The 26,799-nt window shown below is 63.7% G+C and overlaps 2 protein-coding genes across 11 annotated transcripts in view; one reads left to right on the forward strand and one right to left on the reverse strand.

Annotated features, from left to right (window-relative positions):
* The first annotated feature begins 104 nt into the window (after nucleotides 1–104).
* On the forward strand, nucleotides 105–7,410 carry RNF223 (ring finger protein 223). Of its 5 annotated transcripts, XM_073007974.1 has the most exons (4): nucleotides 105–274; nucleotides 1,262–1,321; nucleotides 1,487–4,376; nucleotides 5,797–7,410. In XM_073007974.1, exon 4 carries the CDS (start codon nucleotides 5,806–5,808, stop codon nucleotides 6,553–6,555), a length of 750 nt encoding a protein of 249 aa, XP_072864075.1. In that variant the 5' UTR covers nucleotides 105–274; nucleotides 1,262–1,321; nucleotides 1,487–4,376; nucleotides 5,797–5,805; the 3' UTR covers nucleotides 6,556–7,410. The 5 variants fall into 5 exon arrangements, with proteins under 5 accessions (XP_072864075.1, XP_072864072.1, XP_072864074.1 ...); XM_073007971.1 differs by having other exon boundaries at nucleotides 105–1,590; nucleotides 1,992–4,376; XM_073007973.1 differs by having other exon boundaries at nucleotides 105–1,321.
* Nucleotides 7,411–24,641: 17,231 nt separating this feature from the next.
* AGRN (agrin) overlaps nucleotides 24,642–26,799 on the reverse strand; it is a 38,044-nt gene continuing 35,886 nt past the window's right edge. For all 6 annotated transcript variants that reach the window (XR_012089836.1, XM_007981086.3, XM_007981083.3 and 3 more), the window contains 2 exons: nucleotides 26,231–26,334; nucleotides 24,642–25,942 (listed from right to left, as the gene is read on the reverse strand). Coding sequence is in view for 5 of the 6 variants with exons in the window: in XM_007981086.3 (XP_007979277.3) it covers nucleotides 25,785–25,942; nucleotides 26,231–26,334 (262 nt within the window). In the remaining variant the exon portion in view is untranslated. The remainder of the gene's footprint in view (nucleotides 25,943–26,230; nucleotides 26,335–26,799) is intronic.

The raw sequence follows: 26,799 nt of genomic DNA on the forward strand, positions 1-26,799 counted from the left end.
GCCCTCTCCCGTAGGATCCTCTGTTCTCTAAGTGCAGGTCGGGGAGCAAACCCCCAACAGGCTGGGCCACGCACTCACCACCGTGTGCTGGGGGCCAGGAGGCGGGACGGGGGTGGAGGAGAGTTGAGCCCCCACCTGCTGCCTGGTTGGGGCCCTGAGAGCTACGAGCACAGGGTGCCCCCACCCCCGCACATTTTCTGCCACAGGCCCATTCCCTGAACACAAGCTGTGCAGGTGGGACCTGCGGCCCCCGACCCCCCAGCTCGGACCTGAGGTGGGACAGAGTGCGGACGTGCGTTTCCCTGGGCCGGCCGGGCTGTATGGGGCTGTGGACGCGGCCCCGGGAGGGCTGCCATGGGCCATTAGGGGGCAACAGTGGGTGGCTCTTTGGAGGGGCCAGCAGTCGGGGCATGTTTGCTGACGGTGATGGGCCCGGCCAGAGAGGGCTGAGCTGGGCAGGACGGGCCTTGAGGGGCAGAGGGCCTGGGCATTAGGACGCCAGAGCGCTGCCCCTGCTCGTAACCGTGCCCTCCACCCAGGCAGAAACGTCGGCTGCCTGGAGGGCTGTGTCTTTAGACACCTGCCTCCCTGTCCCTGAAAACCCCCAGCCTGAGGTTTGCAGCCAGGGAGCGCCTGGGGGAGCATCGGCTCTGCCCTGGGCCCTGGCCCAAGAAGTGTCCTGGGGCTGGGAGGGTCACCTGGTCCTGGGGAGAAAGGGAGGGACTGGACAGCCCAAGGCTACTCTCAGCCCAGCCCTGGCAGCCTCACCTGACGGAGAGCGGGGTGAAGGGAAGGAGCAGGACCGAGAGGAGTGGGGTGGAGGGAAGGAGACAGGGACGGAGGTGGGGATGGAGGGAAGGAGCCAGACGGAGAGCAGGGTGGAGGGAAGGAGACAGGGATGGAGGTAGGGGTGAAGGGAAGGAGCCAGACTGAGAGGACTGGGGTGGAGGGAAGGAGACAGGGACGGAGGTGGGGATGGAGGGAAGGAGCGGGACCGAGGACCGAGAGCGGGGTGGAGGGAAGGAGCCAGACTGAGAGGAGTGGGGTGGAGGGAAGGACACAGGGACGGAGGTGGGGGTGGAGGGAAGGAGACAGGGACGGAGGTGGGGGTGGAGGGAAGGAGCCAGACCAAGAGCAGGGTGGAGGAAAGGAGCCGGACCCAGGACCGAGAGCCGGGTAGAGGGAAGGAGCTGGACTGAGAGCGGGGTGGAGGGAAGGAGTCCACGCCCCGCTGGAAACTCCACTCCTGCATTTGCTCCAGGCTGGGCGTCTGGTTTAGAGGATAAAATCGGAAACAGGCACGGACAGCAGGTTCAGCCAGGTAGGCTCTGGAGGCCCGGCCAGACACAGGCACCGTCCCAGCCCACCCTCTGAGTAGCCCCCCAGGCCCCATCTCTCTCAATTCTGGGTCCCCTTCCTCTCTCCCACCGAGTGGCCCAAACCAAAACCCCAGGGTCCTCCTGCCACCTCCATATATCCCCCTCAGCTGGCTCCCCGCGTCCCTCACCTGCGCACTTGTGATTGGCCCCTGGTGGGCAGCACGCGGTCAGCAAGGACCTGTGGCAGCGAGGGACGCACCCTCCTCACTAGGTATGGGAGGGACTTACTGGCTGGGCCTAGGGTTGGCCCCAGCACGTCCCAGATCCCTACACCGGCCTCCCCTCTGCACATCTGGGCCCCTGGGAGAGAAGTCCAGCCCCAGAACCAACAGAGCTGCTGCATTTGAGCCAATGGCCCAGCATGGGGTGGGATGGGGTGAGGCTGGGGGGGCCCCAGAGCAGCCCAGACCCGGAAGGCCCCTCCCCACGCCAGCCACACCGCGTCCCGAGGCCTGGCAGTGCCGGGTCTGACCTGTAATCCAGGGACCTGGAGGGGAAGGAGTCCCTGAGAGGGTGTGAGGAGACCGAAAGTGAAGGAGGTGAGGGGTCAGGCGCTCACGCCAGCATGCATGTCTCAAGCATGCGCACGTGTGATCACACACACGCCCACAGGCTCACCCAGCTGCCTGCCCACTGCCTGCGATGGAGGGGACCAGGCGGGCCCACCCCATGCCCTGGACACGGCCAGCCAAGCTGCTCCGCTGCCATCCCGAACCCCCCGAGAGCCCAGCACCCCGACCCCGGCCTGGTCTGAGCTGGGAGGAGTGGAGCTGCTGGCTCCTCTCCTACACAGGGAGGCCTGGCCTGGCCCTGAGACCACACATTCCTCCGGCCTTCCCTCACCTTTGCCGCCAGCACGAGTGTCAGCCGGGAGCCCAGAGTGACCTCAGTGCCCAGATATTCCCAGGAGCTGTCGGGAGGACGTTCCCAGAGCTGCAGGGGCCCGGGCGCTTCCTGGAGGCGGCATGTGACCCGAGTCACGGCCCTCAGGAAGCAGGAGCCTCCAGCGAGCGCTTTCTGGGCTGGGCCTCACAGTGGCTCCCCACACGGAGTCCCCATAGCCTCCGCCACCCTGGACCCCCTCACAGAGCTCCCATCCCTCCCCCTCTGAACCCCCAGCCTCTCTCTGAACCCCCATGCCTGAGAACCCCCAGCCCTCACCCCACTGTCTGAGCATTCACCCCTCCCTGTCTGAGCTCCGACCCCCTGCTGAGCCCCCCAGCCCCCCACTGAGAGTCCTCATGGAACTGGCAGGGGTCCCGCCCTTCCTGAGCCCAAGCCCCATCCTCCTCCTCCACGGGGCATTGCCCGGCCTCTGCAGTCCTGATTCCCACTTCCCAGCATCCCTTGGGCTCCAGGATGCTCATGGCAGCACTGGGGGAGCCTCTGGGTCCCCACTGAGGGGTCAGTGGGCACCTGCGGGGGAGTTGCCTGAGGGCAGCCTGTGGGGTGGCCTGGCCAGCTCTCCCACTAGGGTGGGCCCCTCAATCCCAGCCCCACCCAGTGTGACACCCCCCAGGCTGATGTGTGGGGTCCCAGCTCAGGTCCAGCCCAGGCCTCACGGCGGGGATGGGGCTGTGGCACCCGGGTCAGACCTGCCCTTGCATGAGGTTCACTGGGCTGGGGGAGAGACACCTCAGTGAGGTGGGGAGCCAGCAGCTGGACAGCCTGGGGGTGCAGCTCTATACCAGGCCCTCGGGCAAGCAGCAGAGTGTGCGGGGGGTGGGGGCAGCCCATGCCACTGGCTGCTCCTCTGGGCCTCTCACACTCTCCATCCCAGCCCCCCGGCTCTCATCAGCTCCAGCCCTGGTCTTTGCACAGACCAGTTCTGTAGTCTGCTGGGGCATGTGGACACGGCATGTGTGTGAATGTGTGGACATGGCATGTGAGAGCGTGTGGACACGGAACGTGTGAGAGCGTGTGGACACGGCATGTGTGAGCATCTGAACATGGCATGTGAATGTGGACAGCACATGTGTGAGAACGCGTGGACACAGCATGTGAGCGTCTGGACACGGCACAAGTGTGAGCGCGTGGACACGGCACGTGTGTGACAGCATGTGGACATGGCGTGTGTGAGTGTGGACACAGCAACTGTGAGAGCGTGTAGACGCATGAGAGCGTGTGGACATGGCATGTGTGACTGGACACAGCATGAGAGCGTGTGGACACGGGATGAGGTGTGTGGACACGAGGGGCATGTGTGTGACAGCGTGTGGACACAGCCCATGTGTGAGAACAGCTACATTTGTGTGTGGGTGAGGCAGGTGAGCACATGGGTGGGTGTGGGCAGGGAAGTGGCAGGAATGGGCTGTGAGGTCAGGCAGCCATGAGCAAAGGGCAGGGGCAGGCTGGGCATAGGTTGTGGGGGGCTCAGGGGAGGGCCCCTGCTGGGAGCCCACCCAGGAGCTCGGGGGCCACAGGGACCTGGAACCCGGCGGAGCAGCTTCCAGCGGTTGCTTCAGCCTCCTGGGGCTACAGGGAGACAGGGCTTGGTCCACGCACACACCCCAGCCCAGACCCGCCCAGACAGCAGCGAGTGTGCTGACCCCCACCTGGCTCCGACCCTCACCCCACTCCCTGCCCTCCAGCTGCCTGGCCTGCCAAGGAGAGGAGGAAGCCAGCCAATCCCTGAGGCTTGTGGCCACACCCTGGGCCAGCACGACCCATAGGGTATAAATAGACCTGCTTGGGCGCCCACACCCGGCAACTCACACCTGCCTCAGACCAGAGCTCTGCGCGGGCGAGGGCCCACACATTCCCTGTGTCCCCACCTGTCTTGGACGGAGCAGAAGCCACACCTGCCAGACCAGTGCCACCGGGACAGCTACTGGTGATTGGCCCCGGGAGGGATACCTGCCAGGTGAAGCACAGGCCGGGCTGGGCCCGGAGACGAGGAAGGAAACTCTGCCAGGGCAGGGCAGCCCAGGGCCTTGGAGCCCAACCGTGGCCAGTGAGGAGGACCATGCCCAGGACCCGCTGACCCCCGGCCACCAGGTAAGGTCAGCTCAGCCTGTGTTCACCCCTCACCTGCACAGGCTCAGGGTGGGGCACCATCGTGGAGGGGTGGGGCCTGGTGCCAAGGAACCGGTTCTGTGGGGTGCACAGGCCACAGAGCACAGTCCCCAGGTCCCGGTGCCTGGGGCACTCACGGCCTCACCGTGACGGTACGTGACTCAGGTGGTCACAGTGGCCTGTGTCATCCCGCCAGCCTGTCTGGGACTCACTGGCAAGTCAGGGGCGGGCCAGGGCAGTGCCAGGAGTCACTTCTGGGGCATCCTCCTGGGCCCCAAGGGGACGCACAGCCAGGCCCTTGAGGCTCACTCTCACCCTTGCCCACTTCCCTCCAGCTGGGACCCCTGCAGGGGATCCTGGGTGCAGGGGAGGGGCGGGAGGTGGAGCAGGGTCCCAGGTCAGCTGAGATGCCCACCTGAGCCACGCCCAGGGGGAGAGCAGCGTCCCCCAGTGTCCACCCCCCAGGGCCCCTGCCATGAAGTGGGAGTGGGTCAGAGAGAAGAAACACCCACTCAGTGGGCGGCTGAGGGTGCCCTGACCATCACCTGACCATCAGGCAGTGGGCCCAGAGGGAATGGCTGGGCTTAGCCAAGTCCCAGTCCTCCGCCATGCACATCAGACCCTCAGCAGCCAGACAAGCTGGCCCTGCAGGCCCCAGGTTGTGCCTGACACTCACCTTCCTCGGGCACTGACCCCTGCCCCTGCCTGGGCCCTCCTTGTCGTCCCGAAGCCGCCGGGGCTCAGCCCAGTCCCCAGACCCAGAGACCCCCACACCCCACCCTCACATAGCTGCCTGCAAATCGGGCCTGCACTGCCCAAGCCAGGCACCCATCCTGGGATCCAAATTCAAACTCACTTCACTTGACTCGGAGCCCCTGGCCTGCCTGAGAGCCGTATCCTCCAGGGTCCAGGGCCTGCTGGCTCCCTTGGGGTGGCCCTGGCTGAGTCACCCATGCTCTGGGCAGCCTTTTCCACACTGTGAGTCCCCTGACGTGGGCCCAGCCTTGCAGAGCCCTGACATAAACACTGACCACTGTGGCTATCGTCATCCTCACCATTATTTCTGCCCAGGCAGAATATTGTCGGCCAGCCAGGTGAGGCAGGGCTGACAGGAGGTGTCTGCCAAGCAGTCGGCGAGACCCCCGTGCACACGGCCTGCGTTCCCGGAGCCGGCCTGGGGTCCCGTGGGAGGCTCACCCGGTGCAGCCGCGTGATGGGGTGGAGAGGGCAGGATTGCACGTGGGGCAGAATGACCTCCAGGGGCACCGGACGAACTTTCTGGAGTGGCGCACGGGGAACAGAGCCCTTCCCGGGGATCTCCGGGCAAGAGAGGGGAGGGGGAGGTAAAAGACCACCAGAAAGGGGCGGCCTGTGGTTGCTCAGCAGGGTCCCTGTCCCACAGCTCCGAGACATGTCGTCAGGCCAGCAGGTGTGGCACACGGCCGTGCCCCCCCATCACCGGAGCAGCTCCACAGCCTCGATGCCCAGGTCCCCCAGCTCGGCTGGCAGCCCCAGGTCCCCTGGCACCCCTGGCTCGGAGAAGGTGGCCTCCCCCCTGGAGTGCTCCATCTGCTTCTCAGGCTATGACAACATCTTCAAGACGCCCAAGGAGCTCTCCTGCACCCACGTTTTCTGCCTGGAGTGCCTGGCCCGGCTGGCGGCTGCTCAGCCTGTGGGCCGCCCTGGCGGTGAGGCTGTACCTTGCCCCTTCTGCAGGCAGCCCACGACCGTGCCGCCTGCCGGAGCCCCCGCACTGCGCACCAGCCGCCAGTTGCAGGCCCGGATGCCAGCGCATTTGCGGCGCGAGGAACCCGTGTGGCTGGAGGGCACCAAGCTGTGCTGCCAACCACTGCCCACCACACCTGGCCACAAGCCCAGCTTTGTATGTGTGGATGTGGGTTTGAGCAAGCCTGCCGAGCCGCCTGCACCCGCCCAGGACCCTGCCCCCCGCCGGGGCCGCCTGGCCCGCTGCTGGATGCGCTGCAGGGACTGGAGGCGCATGGCACTGGTCTGTGCCCTGCTGCTGGTGCTCTTCTGCGTGGCACTTTGGCCGGTGCAGTGCGCGCTCAAGACTGGGAACCTGCGCTGCCTGCCGCTGCCCCCCAGGCCCCCGGCCACCACCACAGTCGCCTCCCCCCGCAGGCCTCTGACTGACAGCTAGGGCCACCAGCCTTTGCACAGGTCAGCTGCCCTCACCCAGCTCCATGGGTGGGTCCCCCACTGGTGGGCTCAAGGGCGCAGCAGCCACTGGAAATCGATCCCCGAGGATGCAAAAGGAGCCTGGCGTCTCTGAAGACTCCTTCTGGGCCCCACCAAGACCAGGCTCCATTTAGCTTGTCCACCCCTCACTCTCCAGGCTGGGCCCTGATGGGGTGGACAAGAGGGTCCCCAAAGCCTCCGGGAACCACAGGCTCACTGGGCGCAGTGGCTCATGCCTGTCATCCCAGCACTTTGGGAGGCTGAGGCAGGAGGATCACTTGAGGTCGGGAGTTCGACACCAGCCTGGCCAACGTGCTGAAACCCTGTCTCTACTGAAAATACAAAAATTAGCTGGGCATTGTGGCAGGTGTCTCTTAGTTACTTGGGAGGCTGAGGCAGGAGAATTGCTTGAACCCAGGAGGTGGAGATTGTAGTGAGCCAAGATTGCACCACTGCATCCAGCCTGGGTGAAACAGCGGGACCCTGTCTTAAATTGAAAAAAAACAAAAACAAAAACCAGGGTCCTACAGGAAGCGCCCAGGAGAGAAGCTGGTCAGCACTCCTGCCACCCACACACAGTGTGAATTGCCTGCCAGGGAAGCCCCTTGCCAAGAAGGAAGGGGCCTTGCCATGCTTCGACCCATGCCGACATGGCCGCCTCAGGGCTGGCCCCACCGTTGGGTGGGGATGCCAGTCTTGCCCTCTGACTGTGGGGAGAGTGTGGAGGCAGGGCAGCCCCCCAGTGCAAGGTAACCACAGAAACTTCCAGCTGCCCTTGTACATTTTAAAATAAATTATTTGTATCCATCTTTGGTAAGAGGGCCTCACCTTGGGTGCACCTGCTGCAGCCTCAACCCAGATGATACCCTGACAGGATTAGACTCCCGGCAGACACTGGGTCAGGTGGGCCCAAAGTTCCAGGGGGTCCAACTCCCAGCCCCTCTGGCTACAGACAGGCTGGGGGTTTCTGGAGTTGGCTGGAGACTCACCAGTGTGAGGCTCCCCCGGGACGCTTGGGGCCTGACCAGGGGGAGGGCTTCAGCTTGGCTCAGAGCCCAGTGGCTGACAAAGGGGGCCTTTCTCTTCCCCCATCCCCCACTGTGGCCATACTAGGCCACACCTCCAGGAATTCATGCCCATGGCCCTGCCAGGGTCCCTGACTGGAGAGCCACAGAACCCATGACCCCTGTGGGAACCCAGAAGCAAAGGTAACAGCCGGCAGTCTGCAGATCCACAGACCCTCTGGCAACTCCCGGGCCAGCCTGGCTGGGGAAGAGGCAGAGTGCAGCTTCGTGAGGCCTCGGCAGGAGGCTTGCCAACCCCAGCCCTACCCCGTCTGTCATCAGCCCCAGGAATCCTGCACCACCAGGCAGGCACGGCCAGGAGGACCCAGGCCAGTTCCAGCTCACGCAGGCCTCCTCGGCCTTCTCATCCCTGACCCCAGAGCCCAGGTACTTCCTGCTCCAACCAGCTGGGCCTCTGATCCAGGATGGGAAGGGCTCAGGAAGGCCCCACAGAAGCTGACTCCGGCTGTGGGCACCACACCCACCCTTGCCCCAGGTCCCAACAAAGACAGAAGGGAGAACGAACACAGCACTTCACAGGAAGGCTGCAAAGCCGGTGATGTGGGGAGTGCAGCCACAGGTCACAGCGACATCACTCTGTGTCACACACACGGTCATGCCCACGCAGGCCCACACCCTTGTCATCGGCAGGGCCAGGCGCGTGACGCTGCACGGGTGGCCACATGAATATGTCACACCCACCTCACTCCACAAAAATCCACCTTGTGACTGATGGGGCCACATCCCAGACCACGGGAGCAGGCAGGGCCGGCAGACCGGAGCTGCGGTGAGGGCAGCCTGGTGTCCTGGCCGCTCAGACCCGCACTGAGTGGCTCAGCTGGTGGCGCACACGGGTTCACACGTGGTCACGGGTGGGCTTTGCCGCCTGCCGCTCCCTCTGCCGCCCCTGGGCCTCCCTGAGCTGGGGACAGCTTGTGGCTCCGTCCCGGACACAGTCCCGGCCCGCGGCTCCGGCCCCACGCGGGTTCCTCAAACACCCGCGGCTCTGCAGGTTCGCATCCAGGGCTGCGGGGTCCTGCGCGCGGAGCAGCGGCTCAGCTCGGCGCCCCGCACGTCCCAGTCCCTCCCGGAGGACCCCGGCCCGGCCCCGGCTCTCCACTCACACTGCGGGCGCCCGGGGAGACGCGGGCCGGGGGCCGCAACCCGATTCGCGGGGGGCGGTACCCACTTTTTGGTTCTCGCGCTCCTGGGGCGGCTTGAGCTTTGGGGAGGGGCCGCCGGTCACCATGGCGACGCCAGCAAGGCCCCGCCCCGCAAGGGCCCCGACCCCGCCTGCTCGCGCAGGCGCAGTCGCCCGCCCTGGATGTACCGCTGCAGCGCCAGGTGCACGAGCTTGTCCTGAGCCTCCCTCTGCACCATCCCCGAGCCCCGCCGCCGAACCAGCTGGATAGGAACGTCGATCTCGCAGCCCAGCCCCGGGAACACGCGCGCTTAGGGAGGGGCTACGGATGAGGGGCGGGGCTTGCTGGCAGGGGTGGGGTCGTCCTGAGGGGTGGGGCTATAGCCGGGCAGGGTGGAGGCACCCAGGGAGGAGGAGCTCACCTGCCTGCGGATGACGTCTGCCAGGATGTCAATCACGATGATGCCCGCGCTGAAGACACACCAGGCGGCCTTCGATGGGAGTGGGGGGCGGGGGCGCCCCGCGCCACCCGATGGCTCCACCCGCGTGGCCCCACCCCGCCGCACCTGAAGGGCACCCCCACGGGCCCGGCCCCCCGCTCGCTGCTCTGGGCCCGGTTCACCTCGTCCCGGAAGCCGAGGACGCCGTAGTCTGGCCCGCCGAAGTACTGGAAGTGCCGCGCCCTGTGCGGTGGCTCCTCCGGGCGGAGCAGGCGATGAGTGCGACCCCCCGGGGGGGAGGGGCGGAGGGAGGACGAGGCTGAGGCACAGCTGGGTTTGCCGGGAGTGCCCAGGTGGAGGGACTGCGGGGGCCACGGCGAGCAGGAGGAGGGAGGAAACGGGGAGGGGCGCCGAGATGGCCCCAGGTGGCTCAGGTGCCTGGGGAAGGCAAGAGGAAGCTGGGGCAGGAGAAGCAGGCTGTGAGCACAGTGATTCTATAAGGAAAAACCAAATGCGAGGGCTCCATGGCGGCCTGGAGGACCCCCTCACACACACTGGGCGGGGGCTGGGGGGAGCAGGAGGTAATCTGCCCGGGACAGAAAAGGGCGCCGCTGGTATGCAACGGAGACCAAAGCTGCAGTTTTTTTTTTTGACGGAGTCTCGCTCTGTCGCCCAGGTTGGAGTGCTGTGGCCGGATCTCAGCTCACTGCAAGCTCCGCCTCCCGGGTTCACGCCATTCTCCTGCCTCAGCCTCCCGAGTAGCTGGGACGACAGGCGCCCGCCACCTCGCCCGGCTAGTTTTTTGTATTTTTTTAGTAGAGACGGGTTTTCACCATGTTAGACAGGATGGTCTCGATCTCCTGACCTCGTGATCCGCCCGTCTCGGCCTCCCAAAGTGCTGGGATTACAGGCTTGAGCCACCGCGCCCGGCCCAAAGCTGCAGTTTTGAGAGGTGTGTGGGAGGAGCGGCCGCCAGCCTGGGGCTGAGAATGTGGCCACCTCAGTGACCCCTGCCCAGGCTTGGACTGCACCTCCTGGGTTGAGGGGTGTGGAAGCCTCCAAAGGCAGTGGGGTTGGATGCAGGCAGGTGTGGGGGTCTCCCAGTGCAGGTCCATGGTAGGCACGCTCCCCTGCTGCCAGGCTCACCTGGCCCGGCTGCCACACCTGCAGCTCCTGCACGCAGTAGCCCTGGGCCTGGCCCTCACCCAGGATGCCCACATGCACCCAGCCGAACTCTGGGCCAGTCCCGGAAACACTTGTTCTGGGGGGAGTGGTTCGCATCAGCCTTGCCGGCAGCCCCCCAGCACCCCACCCCTGCGCCCTGCAGAGATGCAGGCGTGTACGTGCAGCCACAGGGCTCTGTGGGAGCCTCCCCACTCCCACAGCGTCCCACAGGCTCCTTGGCCTGGTCGGGAAGGGCCTTGGGCAGCTGAAGATGCACAGGGTGGGATGGGCACTGGGAGTGCTGGCACCGCGCCCCTACCCGGCCTCGCTCCACCTCCCTGCTGGTAGTGACAATGCCACGCGTGTTCTCCTGGTGCACCACGGCCTGCAGACAGCCCTGCGTGGCGATGTACACCCTGCCCCCGCCGTGGCCTGGCTCCTCCTCAGGGTCAGTCTGAAAGGAGATGAGGCCAACTGCTGCTGTTTCCAGAGGACAAACAAGTCCATGCAAATGCTATGCAAATATTATGCAAATATTAAGCAAAGGAGCTCTGGTGGCTCAAACACACTCCTCACTCCAGGCCAGCAAGGGGCTGAGGACCTATGCCAGTCCAGCCTCTCTGAGGACCCCTTGGGGACTGCTGCCCACCCCTCCCCTGGGGACCCTGGTTCTTCCTGGGCCCCCCAGGAGCAATGGGCCCAGGCCCACCTCCTGCGCACACCCACCCTGATGTAGTCGGCTCCAGGCCCACTGTCATTCTTGTCGAGCAGGATGACTCAGGTGGTGTCAACTGGGAAGGGAGGTGCCGCTCAGTTCTCCAGGGCAGAGCTCGTGGGCCCAACCCTGCCTCTTTGCCTGCGGACCCCGTGGTGAGCAGAGATGGAGGGTCCAGGGTGTGGGAGGGGAAGCCTCAGGTCAGTGGTGGCAGATGCTTGGCCTGCCCCCCACCTTCCCCAGGCCCGACGGGTGACGCCCTGGCCTCTGCCCTCACAGTGATTCTTGGGCTTGTTCTCTACCCTCTGCCCCTCCTTTCCAGGATACAGGAACCGGCATTCCTGCTGCTACAGCATCTGGAGGTGATGGAGCCTTCAGTTCACAGCCCTGGCTCCTTCCCAGAGCCCTAGATGGCCAACCCCACCTTGTCCTGTGTGGACAGAAGAGGACCTAGGTGCTGAGGCAAGAGACTAAAGGCAAAAACTGTTTCAGTATAATAAAGAAAATAGAATAAGAATAGTCATAATACAGATTAGATATAGAGATGATCATGGGCAATTATCAATCATTATTATAAACATTATTAATCATTAGCTTTTAATATTACTCCTTGTTGCATTACTAATATAACCTAGGAATCACTGGTGGATATAGGGTCAGGTGCTGAAGGGACATTGTGAGAAGTGACCTAGAAGGCAAGAGGTGAGCCTTCTGTCACGCCCACGTAAGGGCCACTTGAGGGCTCCTTGGTCAAGTGGTAACGCCAGTGTCTGGGAAGGCACCTGTTACTTAGCAGACGGCGAAAGGGAGTCTCCTTTGCTTGGAGGAGTCGGGGAACGCTCTGCTCCACCAGCTTCTTGTGGAAGGCTGGATATCATCCAGGCCTGCCCGCAGTCATCCGGAGGCCGAAACCCCTCCCTGTGGTGCTGTGCTTCAATGGTCACGCTCCTTGTCCACTTTCATGCTCCTCCCGTACTCCTGGTTCCTCTTTGAAGTTCGTAGTAGACAGCAGTAGAAGAAATAGTGAAAGTCTTAAAGTCTTTGATCCTTCTTGTAAGTGCAGAGAAGAAAACACTGACGTATGCTGCCTTCACTCTCTGCTTCTGATACCTAAAAGGGAAGGGCCCCCGTCCCGTGATCACATGATTTGATTTGCTAACCCTTGTCAATCACTTAGAAGATTCACCCTCCTTACCCTGCCTCCTTGTCTTGTATCCATTAAATATCAGCGCCCCCAGCCATTCGGGGCCACTACCAGTCTCCGTGTCTTGATGGCAGTGGTCCCCTGGGCCCAGCTGCTTTCTCTTTATCGCTGTCTTGTGTCTTTATTTATTACAATCTCTCGTCTCCACAAACCGGGAGAACACCCGCTAAGCCCCACAGGGCTGGACCCTACAGTCCCGGACCCTGTGCTCCCAGCCCCAGGGGACAGAGTCTGAGGGTCGTAGAAGTCAGGACGCACCTCGAACTCCACCCAGAAGCCCTGCCTGGCCTTCCCACTGGCATCGGTGGCCCTGCTAAGCTCCTGCACACAGCGCCCCAGGCTCCGAGCACTGATCCTTGTGGCCTTGAGGGGCTGCCAGGGAGAGGCCTGCATCTAAGTTCAGGGGGACCCAGGGCCCCGCAGACCCCACCACAGCCCCCCGGGGCCCTGCAGCCCCCACCACAGCCCCCCGGGGACCTGCAGACCCCACCACACCCCCCACCACCGAGGGCAGCTGCCCCAGGCCCCCCCAACAACCTGGCCACCCTGGCCCAGACCCGCACCCCTGCATCTGGTCACCCTGTCCTGGGCCCTGTGCCCCTGCACGTGGCCACCCTGGCCTGGTCCTGCACCCTCATCGGGTCACAGAGGTCGCCATGTGCCAGGAGGACACACAGAGGGGTTTGCAGATTCTCCTTCCCGTGGCCATTCAGGCGCCTGGGGGCTCCCCTGGTAGGGGTAGTCCCTGACCCCAGTGGACCCCCAGCTGCCTTCCTGGGTGAGGCTGTGCCCTCGGCTCTGGTGCCTGTGGAGGGGCCTACCTGCTTGAGGTGCACGACAGCCCCTGCCTTCTCCATCGTCAGGCTCCACCGGGTCTCCAAGGGTATCCAAGTGCTCCCTGTCTCCCACATCGTACTTCTCATCTGGCTGTGGGGGCGGCGGTGAGGGGCCTGGCCAAGGCCGCCTGCCCTTCCCAGAGGCCGCCCCAGCCCACTGCCACCTCCCACTTGGAAGCAAATCAAGATGTGGGTGACCCGTGGCTGGCAGCCCACGCCCTGTGCCTTGTCCCACCGCTGCGTCAGCACTGACAGCGGGAAGTCCCCAGGATTGCTCTGACTCTCGTGCACCAGGGAGCTGCCCGGACGCCCCTTCTGCAGCAGCAGTTTCTCAGCCTCCTTGCCAGACAAGCTCCCCTGGTACTACCTGGCCCAGGCATAGGGGAGCTCAGGTGAGGCTGGAGGCCATGGCCTGGCCAGGTGAGGGGGAGAGACCCACACAGATGGGGCAGAAGGCTCAGTGAGACATACGCAGACCTTGGGGGTCCAGGCAGCGCCCCCACCCAGGCCCCAGAGCTGCTCTGCACACCTTTCTGGCCCTTGCCCACCCAGGAGCCTGCAGGAGGCAGGCGGGCGCTGCAGGGGTGGGCAGCCACCAGGTGGCAGCCTGGTCCACAGCAAGGAGGGGCCGGGCGGCCTCCCCAGACCAGGCCTCCTTCCCTGTAGATACAGGACCCTGCAGTGGGGAAACCGAGGCTGGAGGAACCGGCTCAGCCCAGGGCAACAGCCAGGAGGGCAGGGATGGGGCCAGGGCAGGGACTGGCTCCCCTGAGTCACCCTGGACTCCAGTGCCTGAGACCTGAAGGAAGGAGGCCTGGGGGAGACAGGTGCAGGACCCTGCACCCTCTTGCTTTGCTGCAGCCGTGCCCTGAACCAGTGCTTAGCAGATGCCGTCCCTCAGGATGCAGGCTCGTGCACACACACACATGCACACTCACACACACACTCACACAAACACGCGTACCTAAACACATGCACACACATGAACACACGAACACACGAACACAAGACCACACACACGAACACACCCGAACATACGCACACATATGAACACACACGAACACACGAACGCACACATGCACATGTGCTGACAGACACATGGATGCTGGGCCAGGGCTCACCACTCCGACGTGGGGTCCTGGCAGCCCAGCAGGCACCGGAGCTGCACCCCCAGGCTCTGGCAACACAGTCACAGCCCCAGAAGCCCTGCCTGTCCCCAGGCCCCTCATAGGCGGGAAAGGGTCGTGCGGAGCCCCTGACTCAATGAGGCCTCCCCAAAAGCCTCTCCAAATAGTTCCTTCCCGCCCAGAGGCTGCCCAGCACCACGTCCAACTCTCACAACCTTCCCAGCGCATCGGCCCCCTGCACCAAGGCCTTGTGTCCAGGAAGCTGCCCACCGGCCCTCCAGGAGGACCCAGGTGTGAATTGCCCCAGGCCCCCAGCTGAGGACGTCCAGACCCCATGAGGCCTTCAACCAGAGCCTGTCCGTGCCCTGACGGACACCATGAGCCCCCGGGGCTGCTCTCGCTGGGCCTGGCAAGGAAGTTCCCACACTGACCCCTGGATAGGAACAGCTGCTCCGCCTCCACCCCGCGGACCGCGGACCTCGGGGTGGAGCCACCTGGAGTGGGGAGAGCAGGTCAGTGCCCAGAGGAGGAGTCTGGCCCCACACAAACCTCCCTCATTGTTTCCATGGTAACACCCACGATGGTGGCTTGAGGCCACTGTGCTCAAAGCCAGGAATGGTCACTGGCCAGGGGCTGTGGGGTCCCAGGGACACGGACGGGCTGGAATTCTCCCCCAAGTGGCAGGGCCTGGGGCCAGTGGGGCTCCCTCCTTCTCCACACGCACCCGAGGCTCTCAGCAGCCCCGTCCACTCCACCCCCCAACCTCCACGGCCAGGGTCTCGGACTTCCAGCTTCCAGAGCTGAGGGAAGGAGCTGCCTGCCCGCCCAGCTTATGGTCACTGTTTCAGCACCAGCTGCCTGATGACAGGTTCTCATCTCCCGGAGGGCAGAAGCTGTTCCCCGCACTGCAGCGTCCCAGGTCCGTAACACTGGGACTGAGACACTCGACAGAGGGACGGGGCCGTAACACTGGGACTGAGACACTCGACAGAGGGACGGGGCCATAACACTGGGACTGAGACACTCCACAGAGGGACGGGGCCGTAACACTGGGACTGAGACACTCCACAGAGGGACGGGTGGGTGCACAGGGAGGGGGGCAAGAGGCCGGCAGATGCCTATGCGGCCCCAGGGAGCCTCGCTCTGTGTCTCAGGTGGGGCAGGTCAGGAAGCTTGGGGGTGTCACTGAGGAGCTGGACCTTGGCTCTGCAAACCTCAGGGCCCCACACAGGCAGAGGCTGGTGCTGCCAGCACCTGGAGGGGAGGCTGAGGCTGCAGCCCTGCCCCTTCCTGGTGAACAGCCACCCTGTTCCCAGGACCCTCCTCGTCCACAGCCCCCCACGAGGTCAGGGCTGCCCTGGAGCCCACATCCGAGATCACAACTGCTCCTTACTTTCGAGGCACTGGACTCCAGAGCCCAGGACTACACTGTACTCGGGTGGCAGCCCCAGAGGCCAGAATGTCAGCAAAAAAGAGTGAGTGACTGAGGGAGGGAGGGAGGGAAGGGGTGGACAGAAGGAGGGGATGGAGGGAAGCAGGGAGGGAGGGAGGGAAGGGGATAAGAAGGACCCCATCCCTGGCTTCAGCCCACCCTGGCCAGGTCCCTCTCCCGGGGCCCTAGCTCCTCCTCCTCCTTCGGGCCCTGCCTCCACTCCTTGCAGCTCCTGCACCTCTGCTCCCCTCCAAGCACAGCTTCTCCCGGAAGAAGCATGTATGGCTGTGTGATTTGTAAATGTGAATGAATTAAAATTCATGGCCGGGCGTGGTGGCTCACGCCTGAAATCCCAGCACTTCGGGCCGAGGCAGGCAGATCACCTGAGGTCAGGAGTTCGAGACCAGCCTGGCCAACATGGTAAAACCCCGTCTCTACTAAAAACACAAAATTAGCTGGGCGTGGTGGTGCCTGTAATCCCAGCTACTCGGGAGGCTGAGGCAGGAGAATCACGTGAACCTGAGAGGCGGAGGTTGCAGTGAGCCGAGATCGCGCCACTGCACTCCAGCCTGGGCAACAAGAGCAAAACTCCGTCTCAAAAAATAAAAATAAATAAAGTAATTAATAATAATAAAATTCAGCAACAGCAAGTTTTTTTTTTTTTTTTTTTTGAGGTGGAGTCTCGCTCTGTCGCCCAGGCTGGAGTGCAGTGGCCGGACCTCAGCTCACTGCAAGCTTCGCCTCCCAGGTTCCCGCCATTCTCCTGCCTCAGCCTCCCGAGTAGCTGGGACTACAGGCGCCCGCCACCACGCCCGGCTAGATTTTTGTATTTTTTTAGTAGAGACGGGGTTTCACCGTGTTAGCCAGGATGGTCTTGATCTCCTGACCTCGTGATCCGCCCGTCTTGGCCTCCCAAAGTGCTGGGATTACAGGCTTGAGCCACCGCGCCCAGCCAGCAACAGCAACTTTGCAGCCACTCAGGAACACTGTGGTGCTGGTCGGCACGGCCAGTCCTCTCCCGTGTCTCCAGAGCTGTGTCCCGCCCTCCAAGCCCACGGAGGACTTGGCTCTCAGGGTCCCATGGACCCTGGGGCCCAGCCGGTCCTCAGCAGCCTCCAAGGTCATCAGTGCCACCTCCTTCCAACGGCGCCTTCTCTGCATGGCTGTGCGGAGGCTGCGTTTCCCGGCTTCCCACCTTGCCCTGGCCAGGGCCGTTTGTCTTCCTCCTCCTCCATGGGAGCCCACAGGCCCTGGCTCTTCTGTCTGCACAGCCTCTGCCCGTCCAGCGCCACCTCTGCTCTGAGCTCCAAACTCAGACACCTGGTTTCAGCAGCTCCGTTTGGAAAGCCAGCAGCACCTCGTTCCTACCGTCTTCAAAACCCAAAGCTCCTGATCTTGTCCCCGCCCCCCACACCCTGTTCTTCATCTTCCCCACACAGGCAAGGGTGGCAGCCCTGCCTCCGGCCCTCCTCGGCACTCCCCACTGGCTCCGATCCATCAGTTCCTCTCGTCCTACCTTCAAAAGGTGCCCAGAGGCCACATGCAGTGGCTCACACCTGTAATCCCAGCAGGGTGGATCACGAGGTCAGGAATTCAAGACCAGTCTGGCCAACATGGTGAAACTCCGTCTCTACTAAAAATACAAAAATTAGCCAGGTGTGGTGGCACACACCTGTAATCCCAGCTACTCTGGAGGCTGAGGCAGGAGAATCGCGTGAACCCGGGCGGGGGCGAAGGGGGCGAAGGTTGCAGTGAGCCGAGATCACGCCACTGCACTAGAGCCTGGGCAACACAGAGAGACTCCATCTCAAAAAAAAAAAAAAAAAAAAAAAAGGTGCCCAGAGCTGACCACTTCTCCCCCACCGCCTCGGCCTGCTGGGACTATTGGTTCCGTTCTGCCTGACTCTGACCCCATAGCCAAGCCACGGCTCTCGGGAAACGCAAAATTCTGTCCACCCCGGCCTGGCCAGCCAGCTTGGCCTGCCCCATGAGGTACGGCACTCCTCCTCCAGGAAGCCTTACCTGGTAGCCTCCCCCACGGCCACTCAGTGGGAACTGCCCCCAGGTCTGGCTCCCCCATGGAGCCAGTTTCATGGGAAGGAGCTTAGGGCGACAGGCCCAGCAAGTGCCCAGGACGTGCCTGGCTGGCGAGCCCCCCTTCCCCACAGGCCAGGTATAGATGGAGCCCTGCACAGATCATCTGAGCTCCTGAGCCTCCCTGAACCAGTGTGCAGACCCTGGGGCGCCATGAGGCTGGAAGGGGGCCGACCTCACGGGCTCTTGTCTAGAGGCGAAGACACAGGGAGAGAGTGAATGCAAATGTGGGTGCTGCCTGCCATTATCAGCGCTGAATGCAGAAGCAGGGACAGGGATGGGGCGGCAGGGCCAGCCCGGGAGGGCCCCTCTGGAGGTGTGTGCTGTCACAGAAGAGCAGGTGAGGCCACCGGGAAAGGGTAAGCGCATCCCCAGGCCAGCACTGAAATGCTTCGGGGCTGGGGGAACGGATGGGAACCCAGGAGGCAGCTTCAACCCCCGGCCTGGGCTGCCCACTCTGCTGAACCACATCCCACACCTGCTGCCCCTCCTCAGCCCCACAGCCTCAGCCTCCACCCCAAGACGGGCGACGCCCAGGGTGTGGAGGCAGGGACAGGGGTGGAGACACAGAGCCGGGGAGAGACCTTCTGTGACCCCTCCATCACACTTTCCAACCCCTCCTCCTGCCCGAAAGCTGCCACCAAGTCTGTCGCGTGGAAATCTCCAGGGGCAGGGCCCCGAGATGCAGCAGATCACACCACCGCCCCCAGCATCACCACATCCTCACTCCCCGCTCCCGGCCAGCCCAGTGCAATCCCAGGCTGAGCGTGGGCCTCACACCTGGGCCTGGAGGTGGGGCTGGGTGCCCATCAGGCGTGGGGGAAGAGGGCGCGGCCCAGGTTCCCAGCTCCCATCCCTCCCTCTCGTGGTGCTGCTCAGGCAGGAGAGGTTTGGAAGGCCTGGACCCTCTCTAGAGGGCCCAGGGTCACCTCTGTGCCGAAGGGGTCCTGGCTCCATGGTGGGCCAGTGGCTCAGCTCTACCCTGGTGACAGGGCCCACAGCAGGAGGGGCGAGGGGACTGGCCGTGGGCAGGACACACTGGGTTTCAGACCCCCAAGGTCCCCCAACAGGTCTAATGACACCAGACAGATGAGGTTACCCAAGAGAACAGACAGATGAGGTCACCCAAGAGGTCACCCTGACCCAGACTGGCCACCGGCATGACCCTGGTCTTCGTGTCTGATCCGTAGTGGGGATGGCTCCAGCCCTGGGACACTGGGACTCCCCCTGAGGAGAAGTGTGGGTTGCAGGGTTCGTGAATGGCTTGTCAATGTACATACACACACACACCCCCCCCCCCCGGTATGGGGGCGGCATAAACACACATAAACACACAAACACACACACACACCCCCGGTATGGGGGCGGTATACACACACGCACATAAAAACACACACACACGGTATGGGGGGGCCGCATACACACACACACACACACACACCCGCAAACACACATGTACACACACACGGTATGGGGGCTGCATATACACACACACACACACACACCCGGTATGGGGGCGGTATACACACACACGCACACACACATAAAAACACACACACGGTATGGGGGGGGCCGCATACACACACACACACCCACAAACACACATGTACACACACACGGTATGGGGGCTGCATATACACACACACACACACACACCCGGTATGGGGGCGGTATACACACACACGCACACACACATAAAAACACACACACGGTATGCGGGGGGCCGCATACACACACACACACACCCACAAACACACATGTACACACACACGGTATGGGGGCTGCATATACACACACACACACACACACCCGGTATGGGGGCGGTATACACACACACGCACACACACATAAAAACACACACACGGTATGCGGGGGGCCGCATACACACACACACACCCACAAACACACATGTACACACACACGGTATGGGGGCTGCATATACACACACAAACACACACACACACACACAAATACACACACACACAAAAACACAAACACACACACATGGTATGGGGGCTGCTTTCCCCCACGCCGGGGCCTGGCCACACCTGCATCTTGATGGTGGCAGGTGTGCAGACCAGGGACAGGGTCTCAGAGCACGGGAAGTGCCCGTTCCACCTCCCTCCCTAGAACCTCCAGGTCTCGCCTGCAGCCCCCAGGGCTGACCCCTCAGGACCCAGAGGAACCACAACCAGGGTGGGCTCTGCCCCCGACACCAGCCACAGTCACGTTTCCCTCCCCAGCCCCCGAAGCACAGGAAACCCAGGAGCTCGGCGGGTCCACCCCTGAGGGACCCAGGACCTAGACACCATCATTGCTGCAAGACACGCACGGGGCACAACCCCTCCAGCCCCGCCACGCTGCATAGGAGCCCCAGGGCCGAGTGGTGTTCACAGAGGTGACGTTGACGTGGCAGACCACGAGGAGGGGGCTGGGGACAGCGTGGTGGATCTACCCCGGGATTTGGCTGGGACTGCCCAGGCCTGATAGGGTTGTGGGCAGGGTCTCAGGGGCCAGAGGAGTGACAGTCCAAATGGCCGTCCCAGGGCGGGGCGCGGAGCAGGTGGCAGGTTGCAGCGGAGTCCAGCCCCAGGCTTTCCCAGGCAGGCCCCGGGTCACAGGCCAATGACAGGCACATGGCTCTCCCTGGGCACCAGCACTCTTCCCAGGGGTCCTGCCAACCAGTGCCTGAAATGGACAGTACACAGGCAGCCTCCTCCTTCCTGGGTTCCGGCTGGACGCTAAACATGACAGGCATGGGGCTTTGGGCGGAGAGATTCTCAGTGATCCAACTCAGTCCACTGTTCCTACGCCTGAGAAGCCCAAGACCCTGCTGGAGGCTGCCTGGGTTCCCCCCACACACCTGGGCCTCTGCCCTAGCGATCCCGGCCCCTGACTGCTGGGCCACTGCTGGGCAGGGTGGGTCAAGGGTCTCTACTTTGGGTTATGGACCTTGAACTCAGGCCGAGAGAAGACCTGTGAGCCCTGTTGGTTCCTTCATGGACGTGGGGGTCACTCAGGGTCACAGAGCAACTGCTGTGAGCTCCAGGTTCACCAAGCTCCAGAGGAGGGGGCTCTGGGTGCTGCGCCTGGACCTGGGAAGTGGTGACGAGTGGCTGTCACCTCGGAAGCTCCCGGCTGACCGCCAATGCACGCTGCAGGGTGAGCCTGCATGCATGGGCAGACGCGGAGGGTGCAGGGGTCAAGCAGAACGGGCAGGAAGTGCCCGGCTGCCGTACACGTACCACCCCTCTCCCTGGAGGCAGGAAGCAGGCCCGACCTGTGGCCCGTCCCAGCTCTGACGCACCCCCGGCCCTGAGCCCCGCGACCAGACCGGGATCCACCCTCTACACTGGGCCGCGGGGGGTCTGGAAGGGAAGTGAGTCCTCCAGAGAGAACCTGGTCCTGGTAGGTGGGCAGGCCACGCCTGGGTGGGGAGGGCAGAAGGCTTCACCTCCAGGATCCCCTGGTGTTGCTGCCTCAGTTTCAGGACTAGGAAAAGCGGGGTACCCCTCAACAGACTGCATCTCCGGTGGCCAAAAAGGGAGTCTGGAGCAGGGCACGGGGTAAGAGGACAGAGGGAGAGGCTGTGCCCGCCACCCGCAAGGCACCTTCCCCCGGGTAGGGGTGCTGCTGACCCTCACCTAGGCCCAACCTCTGTAGCCCTTTCCACCCGCCTGAGTTAGGCCAGGCCTGGCGGGCTAGGGACCAGAGTGTCCCGGCAGGGCCTGAGGGTGGGGGAGGGCAGGAGTCCGGGACCCCAGGTCTGAGGGGCGACCCAGCTGGGAGCGCGAGGAGGTCCCGGGTGGCATCTCGCCACGCCCACCCGTCGAGGCCGTAGGCGCTTTTCCTGGGGTCCAGGATTCTGGGCCGCCGCGCGCCAGACTCACCTGCACGAGGCCATGTCTCACCGCCCCGCTCGCGGGCGCTCGGGGGCCGCACCCTCTGGCAGCTTCGCGAAGGCCCCGCCCGGGCCCCGCCCCTGAATCCCCGCCCCGGGCCACGCCCCGACGCCACGCCCCCGGCTTCCTTAAAGGGTCCGCGCCAGCCAGTCTTGCCGGGCGCCTGGGAGGTTGGGCTGCGGGCGGAAGCTCCGGTCGTCCCCGCCTCAGAGCCGGGTCCGCGGGTAGCCGGGTCGCAGGTCGCGGGTCGCGGGTCGCGGACGCTGCAGCCGACTCCGTCCCGCGCTCCCTTCCAAGACCCTCTGGTTTTTCCGGGGCCGTCTCCTCTGCGGACCGGGGCCGGGGCTCCAGGCTGGGGGGCGTGGCGTGGCGTGGCGGGGCGGGGCGGGGCGGGGCGGGGCCCGCGGGACCCGCCCCCCCGGCTGTGCCGCGTCCGCCCCCGCGCAGGTCCCAGCCTCAGGCCCGCCGGTTTCGCGAGTCTAGCTCCCACCGCGGCCGGTCCCGGACGCAGGCGCCTCTCCCTGGCCTGCGCTCAGCTGCCCTCGTTTTCAGGCGTGGCCCCGGGCTGCCCTGGGCTTCCGAAGCCTCTCAGACCCACAGCCTCCAGCCTGGGACCCACCAGCGCCTCTCCGCCCGCGCGTTTCCTCCCCCGGCCACGAAGGCCTCGTCACCCTCCAGGTCCCCTTTGAGTCCTCTGGGTCCTGCGCGCTCCGCAGCGGTTGTTCCCCCAAAACTCCGTCTCCTGGTTCTGCGCCTCCTCTTCCTCCCCTCCGAGGTCCTCCTCCCTCCTTCATTTCTGGCGTCGGAGCTTTTTCTCCCCTGCTAGGCAACACCCAGCAGGGGCACCTGCGCCAGGCTTCAGCCCAGCCTCTCCCTGCCTGGCACCCCTCGGCCCCCTGGACCCCACTCAGGGTACCCTAGCTTCCCCAGGGTGGCCCTCCCTCCAGACGCATCAGGGCGAATCCAAGCAAAGCTTCGGTGCCTGCAGCTCCGTCTCCACCTCACTGAGCGCCTCTTCTGACCCCCCTCGACCCACCCATTCTCCCTCAAATCCCTCCCTCTGCTCCCCCTGCAGCCGAGCACCCTGTCCCAGCCGGCGGCGTCCTCGTGAATTCTGGTGTTCTCCTGCTTGGAGCCCTCCGGGAGCCTCCCACATCTCATCAGGCAGCGCCCCCAGCCCTCTTCCCCAGGCCCACGCAGCCCCGCTGGACCTGCCCTGCCCATCTGCGTCCAGCCCCTGCCGCTCTGATCTGTGGCCTCTGTCCTGCACGCCGGCCTCTGGCCACTCCTACGCCTCCGCTTCTGCTGAAAGCTCCCTTCGTCAAGACACAGGGCCCTGCACACCATCCAGTGGACCCGCACCACATGCCCCCCCTCGGGCCTCCTCACCTGCCCTTCCCCGCTCATGCTTGGGGTCTGGGTTTGGGCATGTTTTCCCTGGACCTTTCCTGGAGCCCAAAGTTGGTCTGCCCCCACCCTGGCCCCCCACCGTCAATGACCTGTGTGTGGCCACCACTCCTGGACTTTCTCCTCCCTGACACCTGCCAGGCACACAGGGTCGTTCAGCGCGTCCCCAGAGGACCGAGTGAGGAAAGGCTCAGAAAGCAAACACCCAGACTCATGGGACCGCCTGGGTGTGGAACTTGCATTATCTTCTTTTTCTTTTTTTGAAATGGAGTCACGCTCTGTCGCCCACGATGGAGTGCAGTGGCACGATCTCAGCTCACTGCAACCTCCGCCTCCCGGGTTCAAGCGATTCTCGTGCCTCAGCTTCCCGAGTAGCTGGGATTACAGGCATGCGCCACCACTCTCGGCTAATTTTTGTGTTTTTTAGTAGAGATGGGGTTTCACCATGTTGGCCAGGCTGGTCTTGAACTCCTGACCTCAGGTGATCCACCCGCCTCGGCCTCCCAGAGTGCTGGGATTACAAGGTGTGAGCCACCGCACCCGGCCTTTTTTTTTTTTTTTTAATCATTAATACAGAATAGAAAAGTACACTTAGTTATTTTTCATAAGAGCCAGCACTTTGCAAAGGCCACCCAGCTGGTCACACACCCCACCCCTTCTTCCCCTGCTTCTCCCCAGGGCTCACATCTGCCGGTGCTGGATGCCAGCTCTTTGTTTTTTAGACAGGTTCTCGCTCTGTCACCCAGGCTGGAGCGCAGTGGTGCAATCACAGCTCACTGCTGCCTCAACCTCCTGGATTCAAGTGATCCTCCTGCCTCAGCCTCCCGAGTAGCTGGAGCTATAGGTGTGTACCACCACGCCTGGCTAATTAAAGAAAATTTTTTGCAGAGATGTGATCTCACTATGTTGCCCAAGCTGGTCTCAAACTCCTGGCCTCAAGCGATCCTCCAGCCTCGGCCTCCCAAAGTGCTAAGATTACAGGTGTGACCCACGGCGCTCTTCACTGAGATTCAGCTTCTGCAGGGCTCTCACCCACACACTAATTTAGGAAGCAGGTTAGAGGGAGTCCAGGAGCCAAACTACGCTGGGGGTTATAGGCTGCCAGCAATGCCAAGGGTTGGCGCTGCACACCTGGGCCAGTGAAAAGGCTGCCCAGCAGCCCCACACACCCTGGCTCCCCCAGGCCTTTCCAGCCCTGGATGCAGCCTCCTCCCAGCCCTGTGTTCTGACACAGACGTGGGCCAATTACGTGTGCAGGCACACACACCCACACGTGCACGCTGGAGAGCCTCCTGCCTCCACGGCCCCGCCCCCCACAGTGCTCCGCGGTGTGTGCTCCCCACTCAGGGCCTCATCAGCCACAAGGAGCCCCTGTGCAGGGCCTGGCTCCATCCAGGGCCACCCAAGGGAGCTCCAAGTCTGTGCTCCCACCACAAAGCTGAGCAAGAAGCCACCAGGCCAGGGTGCTGGCGAGGACGGACACAAGCCAGGCCAGGGCGCTGGTGAGGACGGACACAAGCAATGCTTTTAAAGTTTTCAGACTTTATTTCACAGCGATCGACACAGAAATGTACTAGAGTTAGTAACAGGGCGCCCAGCTTCCCTGCCGCCCGCTTCATCGGGTCCTGCTCCTAGGAGGACTGGGCGAGGGCTGGGGCTGGGGGTGGGGATGGGATGGGGGTGGGGAAGGGACGGGACGTTGCAGTTTAAGGCATTTCTGGCTTCGGAGCCATCCCTGCCACCCCTGCACCTGCCCCTTGACCTTGGTCAGACACTGGCTGGCCCCTGGTCGTTCTGAGACAAGGATGACTGTCACTGATGCTGTGGGGAGGGTTTGCAGTGAGGCAGCCCTCAGCTGCTCTCAGGCGAGACGGGAAAGATGAGACCCACCACTCCAGGGGTCAAATAAAATCAATACACGAAGAACACGGCCGGTGGCCAGACCCAGATACCCAGGCAAGCAGCAGAGGTCAACTGCACCCCACAGTGAGTTCCCCTCGATAGCCCCTCACAGGGCCTGGGGTGTGGCAGAGGGGCACGGCCGCATCCAGGGTGGCTGGGCAGGGCCAGCTGAGGGTCAGGGCACCTAGACCGGCCCTGGTCTGGCCTCTGCTTCTCAGCAGCCTGGGGCTGGTTCAGGCAGCACCGGGAGGGATGCAGAGCAGCCCAGCAGTAACATTGTTTCGAAGTCACAGTATTGGCATAGGAGGCCAAGGCAGGGCCCACAGCACACACAGGAAGGAGGAGCTCAAATGAGGGCTTGCAAAGGCCCTGTGGGGGCACCCGGAGGAAGGGCCCCCTCAGACCTCAGCCACCCCTTCCTCTCCGGGACGCAAGCCCCACCTGACAGAGCGAGGGTAATTCAGGGGCCGGGGCTGCTTCCTGGCGGGGACACCGTGGGGGAGTCGCAGTGCAAGGGGGGGCTCAGCGCCCTGAGGCAGAGGTGTGTGTCCTGAGGCTGCCGTCCACGCCAAGCCCTCCACGATGCCACCTTTCCTGTCCGTCCCTCGGCACCAGGTCTGTCTGCAGCACGGCTGCCTGGACGGAAGGGAGGCCGGGCCAGCAGTCCCTCCGGCCAACACTCAGGCAAGAAAATCATATCAAAAAGCGACAAGTTTACAAAAATAGAAAATAATTACAGTGGGCGTGGGGCTCTGGTGCCAGCTCATGGGGCGGGGCAGGGCCGCAGCTCTGGTTTGGTGATGGCGTCCTCCAGTAGGTGCAGCGGGCGCTGGCCCACCACCACGTCCCGCAGGCAGCCCACGAAGCCTGTGCCGTAGGCCTTGGGCAGTGCTGGGCCCACAGGCAGCTCCGGCAGGCCCCCTGCAGCACAGACAGTGGGAGTCACCCGGCTGTGACTCAGTGATGCTGATGGGCAGAGGGACCCACGGGCACCCCAACAAGCAAGTGACCAGCAGGGGGACCACACCTGGGCCCCCGCCTCCTGGCCCCACGGCACTGGGAACTGCAGGGGCTACAGCGGGAGAAGAGAGAGCCCAGCCCGCCGGCTCACATGCAGCCTGATTCAAGGTGGGCCCTGGGGGGTGGAGTCTGTCCCTTGATATTATGAGACCCTTGGGTATCCCTCCCTAGTCTCCCCAAAATACTCACCAAGCCACAGGGCTCCATCAGTGTCCAGCTGCGTGGCGCCCAGCGGGGAGGAGCCGGTCACAGGGGCCTCGTTACCCACCTGCAGGGAACCTTCCCTCTGCTCCCTGGGGGTACAGGCAGGGGGAGACCATCAGGGCCCAGAGCTCCCTCTGCCTCCTCTAGACTGGAAACCCTGCATCCTTCCTATGCCCTGCAGGTGCCTCAGCCTGGGGGACCTCCCAGGTGTCACCCCTGGGGGCAAGGATGGGGCGGCCTTGACCCCAAGGAGGGCACTGGGAGCCAAGGCGGGGGACATTCCCGCAGCTCAAGCTTTGCTGGAGGCGACGGCCAGGCTCGGACCAGAGCGACCCCCAGCAGGCTCTGGGCAGGGCCGGGATGCCTTTCAGACCTGGAAACTCATCACTGCTTCTCCTGCATCTTCTCGGCCCTTCCTCCTCCCACTGGCAGCGACCTCAGCTCAGGCCGCAAGGCGTGTCCTCCCTGACCCCCGGCCATAAGTGGCTGGACACAGCCCAGCTGGGCAAGTGTGGGCAGCCCTCACCACTATTCTCGGCACGCTAGGTTCCCTA

This window comes from Chlorocebus sabaeus, chromosome 20 (assembly GCF_047675955.1).
Source record: "Chlorocebus sabaeus isolate Y175 chromosome 20, mChlSab1.0.hap1, whole genome shotgun sequence".
NCBI lineage: Eukaryota > Metazoa > Chordata > Mammalia > Primates > Cercopithecidae > Chlorocebus > Chlorocebus sabaeus.